General features: G+C 47.7%; 1 protein-coding gene across 1 annotated transcript in view; it reads right to left on the reverse strand.

Annotated features, from left to right (window-relative positions):
• The window catches only part of LOC308324338 (tectonin beta-propeller repeat-containing protein 1-like), a 32470-nt gene that overhangs the window by 7363 nt on the left and 10643 nt on the right, over positions 1-14464 (reverse strand). The window contains exons 10-18 of the mRNA XM_080776380.1: positions 11854-11984; positions 10603-11047; positions 9836-10211; positions 8988-9103; positions 7879-8034; positions 7354-7503; positions 6480-6637; positions 5429-5550; positions 4991-5078 (exon numbers count right to left, since the gene is read on the reverse strand). Of these exons, the coding sequence (XP_080632506.1) occupies positions 4991-5078; positions 5429-5550; positions 6480-6637; positions 7354-7503; positions 7879-8034; positions 8988-9103; positions 9836-10211; positions 10603-11047; positions 11854-11984 (1742 nt within the window). The remainder of the gene's footprint in view (positions 1-4990; positions 5079-5428; positions 5551-6479; positions 6638-7353; positions 7504-7878; positions 8035-8987; positions 9104-9835; positions 10212-10602; positions 11048-11853; positions 11985-14464) is intronic.

Below are 14464 nucleotides of genomic sequence, written 5' to 3' on the forward strand. Positions count from 1 at the left end.
CCACTCTCATGATCAGCTGACTGCTGTGATTGGCTGTAAAAGTGCTTCATGACTAGTAGTCTCTTCTGTCATTGGCTGTAAAAGTGCTTCATCTCCAGTAGTCTCTTCTGTCATTGGCTGCGTTTATCAGACGCTCTCATCTCGTCCACAGAGACGTACAGAGTGTAAGATCATTCCCCTCCTCTAACTGCCACCAATGTGGAAGGCAAGGCCCCAGAGCATCTGGCTTCTACCAGCATGTGGAAGGCAAGGCCCCAGAGCATCTGGCTTCTACCAGCATGTGGAAGGCAAGGCCCCAGAGCATCTGGCTTCTACCAGCATGTGGAAGGCAAGGCCCCAGAGCATCTGGCTTCTACCAGCATGTAGAAGGCAAGGCCCCAGAGCGTCTTACTGCCACCAGCATGTGGAAGACAAGGCCCCAGAGCATCTGGCTTCTACCAGCATGTGGAAGACAAGGCCCCAGAGCTAGATGGCTGGCCAACGTTGAAACATATTCAACGCTGGCCAGCCGCTTCTGGCCAAAGCCGGCACTGCAGGACGTTCACGGTGGTGGACGTGCGTTCCGTGACGTCATGGCACAAAAGTTGACCTCAAAGTTGAGACCTGCACTCGAGCCAACCAACCATAGCCAACAGTGCCACTATTACCGGCTGACTTCTGGGTGCTTCAAACACAACTGAAACAAACACACGCCATTGAAATGACCAGCTGGGGTTTTCCGGTCTCTAGATTATATATAACTATGGTGGAATTCCCAGGGAGCATCCATAATGGACAAATGTGTCTATGGCAAAGACTTGGCCTCGTCCGTGGCACATTCTAGATTTTCTTTTGTACACACCATGATGCTCTAATTTTTATCACAAGACCCAACTACTGGATGTCAGAATATTTATTATTCATTAGTCATAACTCATACCCTGAAGAAGGCATTTTGTTGCCGAAACGTTGGGAACCCAATACAAAGTCTGTTTGCATCGTGACTACGAGCTGTGGGTGGGTCCTCTCCTTCCTATTGTCAAGTTTGTCAACTTACGTCAGCACCTCCCCACTATTAGTGTATGGTCATTAGTTAGTTAGTTAGTTAGTTAGTTGTGTGGTCTATTAGTGGTCAGCAGCTGAGGTCCCCACTATTAGTGTGCGCTCCAACCTTTTTGATTGCTTTGAGGAGTCTACTAGGACAGTGGTTTTCTTAACGTGTTATGTTCAAGGACCCCCATAACCGGGGTTGTCTGATGTCATCGACAACCAGCTGGTCAGTTGTCTTGATGACATCACCAACCGATTAGCCATGCCATATAAAATATTCAGATTTGAGTAGATGGTGTCATCACTATACACCGATTAGAGGCAGAGAGATATTGTTATTAGATTAGATTTTAGCCAGATTTGAGCCCGTTTCAAGAACCAAAAGAGTCCCAGAGGATCGTCGAGGGTTCAGTGATCCAGCGAGCGCCCTCGCCCGGCGGTATGAAGGGACGGGAAGCTCACGCCGAACTCAAGCAGCGGATGCTGCAGAGGAGCCTCCGGGACCAGCAGCAGCACCTGGCGCAGCAGCGGGAACTCGCCATATTTACACACCGAGCAAAGACGCTGTCGTGGATCACGGTGGAAGAGAACGTCGGAGCGCCGCAGGGGCCGAGGGAGGTCGTCTCCGAACAGCTGGAGGCTTTCAAGCAACGGGGCCAAGACAGGGAAACGGCCACCGAGGGCATAGCGTCCGCGCTGCACGAGCAACAGGACCGAAAGAGCGGCGTAGACTCCGACATGTTGCCATCGGCACAGCGAGCCCAGGTAGTCTCCGACAAAATAACATCCGCGCTGCGCGATAAGCTATACTGGAAGAAGGACATGGTCTCGGACGAAACGGCGTCCGCACAGCCAGAGCAAGTAATCTCTGACAAAATAGAAGCCACAAAGCAAGAGCAAATACTCTCTGACACGACAGAATCCACAGAGGGAGAGGAAACGGCCGTCTCTGAGGAAATGGCAGCCACAGAGCGAGAGCGAATCCTCTTAGACGAAATAGGAGACGCAGAGCGAGATCGAATTATCTCGGGGAAAATAGCAGCCATAGGGCGAGAGCGAACTGTCTCGGACAAAATAGCAGCCGCGCTGCGCGACCATGAAGCCCGAAAGAGGGCCTTCATCTCTGACCAAATTGCGGCCGAACTTCGAGAGCGGGACGACCAAAAGGAGGAGGGGGAGCTGTTGGGCTCGGATCGGGAGCAGGAAGACCGAAAGAGGATCAAGATGTTTGACAAAATGGCCGCCCAACGGCAGGACCAGGAGCGAAGGACTATCCTCAAGCAGGAAGAGGAGATGCTGGCCGTGCTCGCGGGCGTCGTCCAGGACATCGGCGAGGTCACGGTGAAGAAGCCGATACTGATGAAGTCGCTCAAGGAGCTCCGGGAGCTGCGGAGCCAGGCGCAGCAGCGGGCCGGCACCAGCCTGGAGGAGGACGACTCCTTCACCCTGATGGCGGAGCAACGCGCCAGGGACTACTGGAAGGTCAAGAACCAGCAGCAGGACTTAGCGGCGACGCAGAGAGAGCGCGATCTGGAAAGCGAGCGGAAGGTCTTCATTCTGCAGAGGAAGGTGGCCAGGCAAGTGATCGACTCCGGGCCCCTGATGGCCCCGGTGGCGATAATGGGCCCCGGGGACAGGATGCTCTATCGACGCATCGCAGACAGACTCAAAGCAGAAGCAGCAGCGGCAGCAGCGGCAACCACCGGAACACCACACCACACCACACCACAGGAAGTCCATGTGGACTTCCTGTCCAGAACAAACATGGACGAAGGAGACGAATTTGAGGAAGAGGAAGAATTTGAAGAGGAATGCTAGCAGGGAGGCATCGAGATGGATGCTAATGTCCATGTTAGACAAGGAGTCAAGGCAAGAGACCCCTGTCCCCCAACAATAGCCCTGTAAAGCCCTTACATTCATTTTGTGATATCAATGTAATAGTTATCAATAAAATCTTGTGTTTCCACAAACTATTTGGGGGCCCACTTGTATTATCCTCTTGGCCAACAGGTTGGGAAATGCTAATAGACTAACATATATATGTATGGACAAAGGTTTCTACTGGCGCAGGAATTGAAGTCCTATTACAGCTTGCAGTATAAATTACTCAATGGAAGTGAACAAGGTTTTAAAACCGAGTGTTAAAATCAAAGATTCAGATTTGAGAAGATGGTGTCATCACTAATACATGATTAGAGAGAGAGATATTGTTATTCATAGCTCGATTTTAGGCTGTTTAAAGAACCAAAAGAGTCACATAAGCCCTTTTACAGCTTGCAGTATACAGTAATTGCTAGTTTAAAGTATTTTTTTAAAACGTTGTGCTATGTGTTTAGTAAATTATGGTCCCATCAATTAATAATGATAAAGTAGATGTTTCTAGGGTTTATGTGGTTGTAGTCGATAGCAAGCGTTTCTGGTTTCATTGTGCAGACTCGAGCCCGATATTCACCTGTCTCCTGCCCCAGGTAAACGAGGCAGCAGGTGGGCTGATGGCAGGGATCAATCAACCCGCTACATGTGTTTGTTGCACCTGGGGAGTGTTATCATTTTGCATGTTTCATTTGGTTTTGACTTCTTGTTTTTGTTTTCATTAGTCTACAAGCATAGGTATGCTAGTTTAGTTGGTTAGTGGTTAGTTTTAGTTGAGTTTTTTTATTAGGTTTAGTGTTAGTTATTTTTTACAGGTTAGTATACTTTAAGTTTAAGCAGGTCTTACTTGTCTTGTCCAATCATGGTTGTATTAGCTATACTTTAGGTATACTTGAAGTTAAAGATCTATCGAGTGCCGCAATCTTTGCATTTTTTCCAGTTGTTCATGTGTTTATGAGGTGACAGCAGTTCATTAGACCCACTGGTGTGGTCGTTCATGTGCAATGATGTCTTCCCTTTGCATTTTAACAAATACTGTACACTTTTTTTGAAAAAACTCTTTATATAACTAGAACTGCACTCTGCCGAGTGCCTACTTGGGCCACAAATTGCCTACTAGTGCGCAAGCAGAGCGTGCAAGTAATGTAGACTGCTACAAACTTTCAAATCTCAGCCTCTTATGTGAAATAACGTTTGCAATATTGAATTATTAGGTTTAGCTATTTGCTACGTACCTTGCTTCTGGAGGGGGGAAAAAGTAGTATTTTGAAGTATGATAATGATTACTTATGGCAGTGGTGTCAGATTACATACATGTATACATAGGGGCATTACCTTTAGTCCACCCGACATGTCATTGTTACGTCACCATCGATAACCAATTATACCCTGGCATCGGTACATAATATTCATCACGTCATATGCTCATATGTCTATATACTGTATATGTATATGTCTACATATGTATGTCATTTCTGAGTTGGTTAGTGGTATAATGTGGTTACTTGGATGGTTGTATCAGGTAAACAGGTCTCACTTGTCTGTGTATCCAGTCATGGTTGTATCAGGTATACAGGTCTCACTTGTCTGTGTATCCAGTCATGGTTGTATCAGGTATACAGGTCTCACTTGTCTGTGTATCCAGTCATGGTTGTATCAGGTATACAGGTCTCACTTGTCTGTGTATCCAGTCATGGTTGTATCAGGTATACAGGTCTCACTTGTCTGTGTATCCAGTCATGGTTGTATCAGGTATACAGGTCTCACTTGTCTGTGTATCCAGTCATGGTTGTATCAGGTATACAGGTCTCACTTGTCTGTGTATCCAGTCATGGTTGTATCAGGTATACAGGTCTCACTTGTCTGTGTATCCAGTCATGGTTGTAGCAGGTATACAGGTCTCACTTGTCTGTGTATCCAGTCATGGTTGTATCAGGTATACAGGTCTCACTTGTCTGTGTATCCAGTCATGGTTGTATCAGGTAAACAGGTCTCACTTGTCTGTGTATCCAGTCATGGTTGTATCAGGTATACAGGTCTCACTTGTCTGTGTATCCAGTCATGGTTGTATCAGGTATACAGGTCTTACTTGTCTGTGTATCCAGTCATGGGGTTCCATCTCTGGTTCTCGTAGATATGAACACTCCTCACGTCCGTCTGTGTCTGAGCCGCGTCTCCTGGAACAAACACCAGATGGAGTCAACACTGAGCGCCGTGCACGTGAGTGTGAGCACATGAGCACTGGGCTACACCTGTAGCTAAATCATTAGAGCATGCCCTGGGCTACATCTGTAGCTAAATCATTACAGCATGCCCTGGGCTACACCTGTAGCTAAATCATTACAGCATGCCCTGGGCTACACCTGTAGCTGAATCATTACAGCATGCCCTGGGCTACATCTGTGCAAAATGTACCGCTTTTAGACAAATTAGCGCAGAATATCCTTATAGCTCCTCCACTAATGAGAATGATTGTAGAGATCAGATCAGGAGGTACATTGTGTGCATGTCTACGGGGTGTGTTTACCCGGGGTAGTGGGCTGCTGACCGCTGTAGACCCAGGCCGTGCCGTCCCACCCGATGCCCCACACCAGCCCCAGACTGTTGGACTCGACCCAGCGCAGGTGGCCCGGGACCTGCCGCCAGAACCTGCAGCATACAGTAGCACCACACCACACCCAGCGTTAGCCACCTTAGCATCATGTTAGCACACATTTAGCACAGTAGGCACAATTAAAACATATTGGCAATAGCAAACATGAGCGACTTAACACCGTTAACACCGTGGTTAGTGATTTGAATATACTGAGGGTCAGAGAGAGGGGCGCTAATATATTAAAGTCTAACTCATGTTGATTAGGTGATGTAATGGTGATGTGAAACAAACAGTGCCAACACAAACATTAAATTCTATTTCTTGTTAATGGCATTTAATGTCTGTGTTGGGGACAAGATTATGTTGTTCAATGTTTTAAAATAAACATTGAACTAAAAACAAACATTAAACCTGTATATAGGAGGGGCTAGCGCCCCTCAAAAACTAGAATGTTCTTTCTAAGAGTTGTCTCTTGGCTTGTATACTGGCCTGGGTACTGCCCATGAGTCCCATATCCCGTTAGTCTGACCTACGTGGCCGGTTAAGGCTGAGGTTAGGGTTAGCAGTGAGGTCACAGTGTGGGGTGTGTGTTTCACAGTGTCTATGGGTGTGTGTTTCACAGTGTCTATGGGTGAGGTCACAGTGTGGGGTCTGTGTTTCACAGTGTCTATGGGTGTGTGTTTCACTGTGTTTATGGGTGTGTGTTTCACTGTGTCTATGGGTGTGTGTTTCACTGTGTCTATGGGTGTGTGTTTCACAGTGGCTATGGGTGTGTGTTTCACTGTGTCTATGGGTGTGTGTTTCACAGTGTCTATGGGTGTGTGGGGTGTGTATTTCAGAGTGTCTATGGGTGTGTGGGGTGTGTGTTTCAGAGTGTCTATGGGTGTGTGTTTCACAGTGTCTATGGGTCTGTGGGGTGTGTATTTCAGAGTGTCTATGGGTCTGTGGGGTGTATATTTCAGAGTGTCTATGGGTCTCTCACATGAGGTCACAGTTTGTGCTGTTCGGGGGGCTCTCCAGTGAGTAGGAGGGCTCGTGGACCATGACGTCTCCCTTGGAGGTGCTGGCCCACAGCGCCTGGCTGGAGGGCGGGCCCCGGATCCCCCTGTTCTCACAGCAACACTCGCACAACAGCGACACCTGGAGGACGGAAGGGGGGAGACGAGACGACAAGACGCCACGAGCAAACCATGAACAAACGAACGCTGTGTGGAGTGACCAAGACGCATCCTTACGTCTTCATAATTACACCCGTAGAGGGCCCAGGATGTGTGGGGACGACTTGGGGTCTTTTTTTATGATATAAAACCGGATCACTAAAATCTTTTCATTGACAGGGCCGTTGCTAGGCAACGCCTTGTGCAGCGCTCAGCGCCATGTTTCACGCATGCGCGCAGCCGCTCACTTCCTTGTTTACGGCCCGACAAAACATGCTATTATCTCTGAATCTACGTGGCTGTCCATGGTTTTGATCAGAGAGGTGATGTTCGGTCCTCATTTCTGACTTGACCAAAGCATCTCGTTTGGAATATAAACGCTTCTGAAGAGAGATCAGATGTGAACAGCGCATGGTAGTAAGGGAAAATGATACAGGGGGGAAATGGAAGGCTTTTCGGGGTAAGATCTAGCACCATCTTTAAAAGTTCTGCCGCACCGACATACGTGGCCGGTTAAGACATATAGGCTACAGAAGCTAATGGTTATGGAAAATCGGAAACAGTGTGGGCGGGGCCCTAGCAACCGTGCACAGCAACCGGAGCGGTTCCGTCCTCGGGATCCAATGTGTTTAATGATTGTGCTGTATATTAACGGTAGCCAGTCATGCATTAATGATTGTATATTATCTAAAATGCTACCCAGTGGTTCATGTCCTCCTCAGTGGCAGCGGCCAGGATCAGAGGCCATCTCTGGCGTGTCCTGAGGCCCGTGTACACGGCGAAGCAATGGTGGACGTCCCTGAGCACCGGAACCAACGCCGTCACCTCGCTGATGAAGACATGCAGGTACTGAGAGAGAGAGAGAGAGAGAGAGAGAGAGAGAGAGAGAGAGAGAGAGATGCACAAACACAGAGAGACAGAGAGAAAAGGTAACTGTAGGAGTCTGTTTATTTCCACTTACACATTGCTCACACATTTCTATCACGGGATACATGGTTAGATGATGCATAGACATAGAGGCTGCAGGAAACATGGTTAGATGATGCATATGGGGCTGCAGGAAACATGGTACCATGTTTCCTGCACCCCCATATGCATCATCTGCACTGTGTGTAGTATTACCTTCTTCTCGTCGTACTGTGTGTAGTATTACCTTCTTCTCGTCGTACTGTGTGTAGTAATAATTGTAGTATTAGCTTCTTCTCGTCATACTGTGTGTATTACCTTCTTCTCGTCGTACTGTGTGTAGTAGATGAACAGGATGCTGTCCTTCCTCCCCGCACAGCTGGTGGACTGCTCCAGGGCCACGCCCACATCCACCCAGCGCCGCGGGCTCCAGTCCCGCCACCAGCGCAGCGCCCCCTGGCGCACCCACACAGACTGCAGGGGGGAGGAGCCACACACATATAAGGGGAGGGGCCACACACACAGAGGGGGAGGAGCCACACACACACACACAGAGGGGAGGAGCAGTTAAAGCGAACCATTTTGTGAAATGAAGATTTAAAAAAAGAAAAGTGTGGTTCACACTCATTTTCCAGTTGGACAACGGGACATTTTCATCGGGAGATAATTGTGAACGTATGTCGTTGCTGTCGGGCAGACATCTCTTATCTCCATATTTTCACCTATTAACCCATTCTGACCTGAGATCAGATTCATACGAGGTTTCCACTGGACACACACTGGTCTGATGAACCCATTCTGACCTGAGATCAGATTAAAAAAATGTCAGTCGTTCTTTGATTTTTCAAAAATGGCAGACCTACAAGCTCGTAGCGCGCCACTCGGTGGCGCGCTATGAGCTTGTAGGTCTGCTATTTTTCAATAGCTAAAGCATAACATGATGGCCAACACCAAAATGGGTGCCCGGTCAGAAAGGGTTAATGTACTTTTTTTTAATTAATCCGTGAATCAACGCCCTACTTGATCACACTACACAGAGGCATCAAAAGTAGCAGAACTGCAAGCTCGAAAAACACAGCACACCGTGACATGTTTTGAGCTTGTAGATCTGCTACTTTCTTGTCATTTTTGAGGGGCGCTAGCCCCTCCTATATATTCAGCTATAGTGTAGAATACACAGGTTTAATGTTTGTCTTTGGGTCAAGGTTTGTTTTGTAAACGCCATTGAGAATGAAGGGAAAATGTGCCTCATTATGTCCTATTGTCTCTTTATGGTCAATGGCATTTCCCATTGACAATGAATGGATAATTTCCATTTATCAAATTTATTTATTATTTTTGTCCGATGACAAGAGTGCCCCTCACTTCACATGGGTGTGAAGGGACATACAGACAGACAGACAGACAGACAGACAGACAGGTCTTACACTGCTCCTCTCCAGCGGTTTCTTCCTGATCTCCTCGTGGTCCCTGTGCACCTCCTGTTGCTGCTGCTGCTGGCTCCACTGAAGAGGAGTCAGCGACAGGGAGCTGGTCATGTGACCTGACGGACAGAGAGATGGACCAATCACAGCTCGCCTCACAGTACAGCGAACCACGAGGCCAATTGGCTCCATAATGGCGATCGATCGATTTTCAATCGGCACACAGATCCCACGTTAGAAATGGTACTTTCTAGACCGGTGCCCGGCTGTAGATCAAGTTCTGTGTCAGGCAAGCCCCCCCCCCCCTCCCCAAAAGAAATCACACCAATTGTAATTTGTGGTGGAATTCACAACACCTTTTCCGACTTATGTAAGAAATTCTTATGAAGATTTAACTTTTGAAGATTATAAGTATTTTACAAATTAACTAGTTTCTAACATTTTTCTAAAGGTTTTTCAGCATCACCAGGCATGACAGATATTTCTATAGGTTTTTCAGCAACGATCACCAGACAGGACACTTCAGAGTCATGTTGGCTGGAATCATTTCAGATCCTCATGAGCTCAGTCTGCTGATGAAAACCACACAAATAATCTCTTTCTCGTAGGAGCAGTGAGTCAGCGCCATTCCATGAGTCTTGCTCAGGGACGCACATCGACACATTGCTGGCCTGGAATCGAACCTGGGACTATTACCGGGGCCTCTGGCTTCCCAGGTGCGCTCACTAGTAAACACTGGGCCAGTGCGCTGCACCAGAGCGCTGCCTGCAGTTCCCACGTGATAATAATAATTGACCTTTACATGGAATTGGAAAGGGTTGAAAACCGTTACTATAATTAGAGGCACCTACCTGTGGGGCTGAGCCAGCTGATCTGTGACGAGGCGTCGATGTCACAGCTTCCCCCGGAGATCCACGCCCACACCGGCCCCTCCTCCTCCTCCCCCGCCACGCCGTGGTGATGAGAGGGGAGCAGTGCCGCCGCCCCCCTGCCGATGATGTCGTCGCCGTCGCCCAGAAAAGCCCCGCCCCCCTGCGCCGCCGCCGCCGCCGCCCCCCGCTGGGCGGGGCTTATCCTGGCCGCCTGGTCCAGGTCCACGGTGCTCCACGGGACGTCCGGAGCGATCGCCCACTCCTCCGGAGACGACGGGAGCAGCAAGGGGGCGGCGTCCAGATCTAGCTCCTCCCCCTGGAGGAGGGCGGCGGGGGCGGCGTCCTCCGGGAACGCCTGTTGTTGTTGTCACGAATACAAACGTTGAAGTTGACAATTAGTTGTCGCACGAGTAAATGCGATCAATGGTTTAAATGTGTTTTTTGTGCCATTGGAACATGTGAATACAATTTTTAGGCTTCGTAATCACTCATTGCACAAGGTGGGTCAGATATGACAAATATCTTTGTTTGTTTTGTTTAGAGTAGCACTCTAAACAAACCACGTCTATGGACTTTCTAATGTTTGTTTAGAGCACTCTAAACATAGAGTGACAACTAGAAATGCACTCTGTCGAGGTGGCAACTTGCGCCTTGCACACCGTGCGCAAGCAGAGCGCGCAATTACTGCTACTAACGAATATCTATTACAGCTGCTGTTCTCACTCGTTATTGATGGGGGTCTTTACCTCCGAGGTGGGCGGGGCCCGCGGAGGGGGGCCCGTGGAGGAGGAGGGGGTCTTCTCGCGGTCCGACACCAGGCTGGTGATGAAGCTGTCGCTGGTGGGGATGAACGCTCTGGGGGCTTCTGATTGGACGGATGATGACGACGGAGGGGGCGAGGCCAGGTGGGGAGGCGGCGGTGGTGAGGTGGTCCCTGTACCGGCCCCGGCGTCGGAGGGGTCCGCCGCAGTGGGGGCCCCCGAGGGGTCCGCCGCAGTGGGGGCCTCGGAGGGGTCCGCCGCAGTGGGGGCCTCGGAGGGGTTCGCTGGGGGTCCCTCCAGCACGGCGGAGGTCTCCGTGGAGGTGTTCGGGGAGTCGGGAGGACCCAGGTCGGTGGAGTCCGAGTCGGTGCAGCTCAGAACCGAGCCTTGGAAGGCCTCCGTGAGTCCCCCGTCGAACTCACACTCATCCCTGGAACTTCTTAATCATTTATTTGAATCCACAAATTAGTTTTACTATTCAAATTACTATACATTTTGCAGGGAAACAGGTTGACAGTTCATGGGGCGCCTAAGGATACATAATGGCACCACCTCCTCCACACAGACAAACTGTCTATAACTTGTCGCAATGTCGCATTTTTTACGAGCCATTCTGTTAGTAAAGTCTGCGTGCACGTGAATGGACAATTACGGATTTTGCCTGTTACTTCCATGGAGGCTAGCGGGGGCTAACAACAGTGCTAAAAGTTGCTGAATATATATTTTTTTGAACTCCGATCGTGAGGCCAGTGCCAGTCAAATGTGCGGAATACCACAGTAGAAGAAGAGATCCTTGGCAACCAGGAAGTGCAGTCAGGTATACCCATAGAGTAATACAAGGATAGAGACCGAACCGAAGCGTTGGCACCCGCTATTAATTACAATAGAAGTTGCTCAGTGGCGTTTTGAAGCTCCCGGAAGACTGCCGGAAGTATTACAACTCAATGGCTCGAGTGAGCGGCAGTTAAGCCCGGACCTCAAATGTGCGGTCCTCATGGGATGACGCACGTTACGCACATGACATCACTGAACGTCCGTCCACCTCCATGAACGTGCTGCAGTTCCACTTTTCGCCAGTAGGTAGTGGCAGCTTCAACGTTGGATAGCCTTACTGGGGGCTTGGGTATACCTGACGAAGGCCGGTGAGGCCTGAAACGTTGTATTTCTTTGTCCGCTCTGTTGTCAATACATTATTTTGGGGGCTTTTAAAACGGCGTGCAGATCTACTCTACTCACCTGGGCGGAGCTATCTCCTGCATCCTGTTACCCCAGTGGGCGGAGACAGGGATCCAGCCACTCCCACTGGGCTCCAACGTGGTCACGCCCATTCTGAAGTACAGCCCACGGTCCTCGCCTACAGCCCACACCTAACGCGCACGCACACACACACAGGACATGTACTCGTTTTGCACATGAAATTAAATCATTTTCATCCCATTGTGAGCTCCCATATAAAGGGAAATCACCCTGCTATTCGTTGGTGAGACGATGGCGATAGTTTAGGGGACGTTAACTTTGATTAGTTTTTTTCTTGATCACAAATGTACAGAATTGTTATTTAAAGAGCATGTTGTTTAGGTAGGGTTTACCTGCTGTCCTATGGTTTCTTTGAGGCCTTGTTCTCTCTGTGTTCTACTGATGTTGATTATTGACTATAGACTTCATCTATGCTTGTTCCGATCTCTCACTTGGAGAAGTGTCACTGTGGGGAAGAACGTCTGCTAAATGTGTTCATTGTAGTTGTAGATGGACATGTCGCCCAGGCCTAATGAGCACCCTTGAATGCAATTTCAATGCAATTTCAATGTAATGCCTTATAGACAGTCCAGCAGCCAGCAGGCTTCTTTTGTTTAAAAGTTGGTATATAGTATTTCTTTATTGGCCTACAATATTGTCTATAATACAGTACATACATTCATGAATCCACTTGCTGACCGGATGTCAGCATTGACACATGTTTTAATAGGTGTTTATATGTGACCGTTTCCCACTCCACAAGCCCAGCTGCCGGACTACTACAATTCCAAGTCTTTGTAAGGGTGGGGGGTCCCCCTCACCATGAACATTCTGAATACAGGACTGTTCGTACCACAGATCCACATTGAGGGCTGCGCCTCTTCTATCACGTGGGGGGGGGAGAGGGGGAGAGGGAGATCTGAGGGTTTGCAGTGCTTGCAAAGTCCACCCTGTTTGAGACACAGTCAGTCAGTCAGTCAGCACCGGAGGATCTGAGCCAAGAGTTTTCCACTCCACCCCCGCTTAACCCCACCATGCCACCCCAGCCCACACCTCAGATCACCCCAGACCATGCAGCCCTGACCTGACCTGGCCTGACCTGGCCTGGCCTGGCCTAACCTGACCTGGCCTGGGTTGACCTGAAGTGTGGCCAGCCTCGTTCCCACGCTGCCTTTTCTCATCTTAGGAGGAGACGAGCCTGGTTACAACCTGAGGCAGAACGTGTACCTTACTCAGTAAGGTACACGTTCTGCCTCAGGTTGTAACCAAGTCGTGCCTTATATACAGTAAGGCTTACTGTATATAGGGCACGACTTCTGTTTTATGTACAGTACAGTGATTCTGTTTTATGTACAGTACAGTGATTCTGTTTTATGTACAGTACAGTGATTCTGTTTTATGTACAGTACAGTGATTCTGTTTTATGTACAGTACAGTGATTCTGTTTTACGTACAGTACAGTGATTCTGTTTTATGTACAGTACAGTGATTCTGTTTTATGTACAGTACAGTGATTCTGTTTTATGTACAGTACAGTGATTCTGTTTTATGTACAGTACAGTGATTCTGTTTTATGTACAGTACAGTGATTCTGTTTTATGTACAGTACAGTGATTCTGTTTTACGTACAGTACAGTGATTCTGTTTTATGTACAGTACAGTGATTCTGTTTTACGTACAGTACAGTGATTCTGTTTTATGTACAGTACAGTGATTCTGTTTTATGTACAGTACAGTGATTCTGTTTTATGTACAGTACAGTGATTCTGTTTTACGTACAGTACAGTGATTCTGTTTTATGTACAGTACAGTGATTCTGTTTTACGTACAGTACAGTGATTCTGTTTTACGTACAGTTTACAGTACAGTGATTCTGTTTTATGTACAGTACAGTGATTCTGTTTTATGTACAGTACAGTGATTCTGTTTTATGTACAGTACAGTGATTCTGTTTTATGTACAGTACAGTGATTCTGTTTTATGTACAGTACAGTGATTCTGTTTTACGTACAGTACAGTGATTCTGTTTTATGTACAGTACAGTGATTCTGTTTTATGTACAGTACAGTGATTCTGTTTTATGTACAGTACAGTGATTCTGTTTTACGTACAGTACAGTGATTCTGTTTCATGTACAGTACAGTGATTCTGTTTTACGTACAGTAGTCATTCTGTTTTACGTACAGTACAGTGATTCTGTTTTATGTACAATACAGTGATTCTGTTTTACGTACAGTACAGTGATTCTGTTTTATGTACAGTACAGTGATTCTGTTTTATGTACAGTACAGTGATTCTGTTTTATGTACAGTACAGTGATTATGTTTTATGTACAGTACAGTGATTCTGTTTTATGTACAGTACAGTGATTCTGTTTTATGTACAGTACAGTGATTCTGTTTTATGTACAGTACAGTGATTTTGTTTTATGTACAGTACAGTGATTCTGTTTTATGTACAGTACAGTGATTCCCGTGGGAAATGGCTGCATCTTATTCGAGCAATCGCTGGTTTCATGTACAGGGATGTGAATATATTTAAGCTCTTTCCATCTCCATTTGGTTAATTTCTTTTCAAAGTTTTCAGATGTTCACCATGTTATTTAGATTTT

The sequence above is a fragment of the Protomyctophum bolini genome (genome assembly GCF_963924005.1).
Source record: "Protomyctophum bolini genome assembly, chromosome: 11".
In the NCBI taxonomy this organism is placed as follows: Eukaryota; Metazoa; Chordata; class Actinopteri; order Myctophiformes; family Myctophidae; genus Protomyctophum; species Protomyctophum bolini.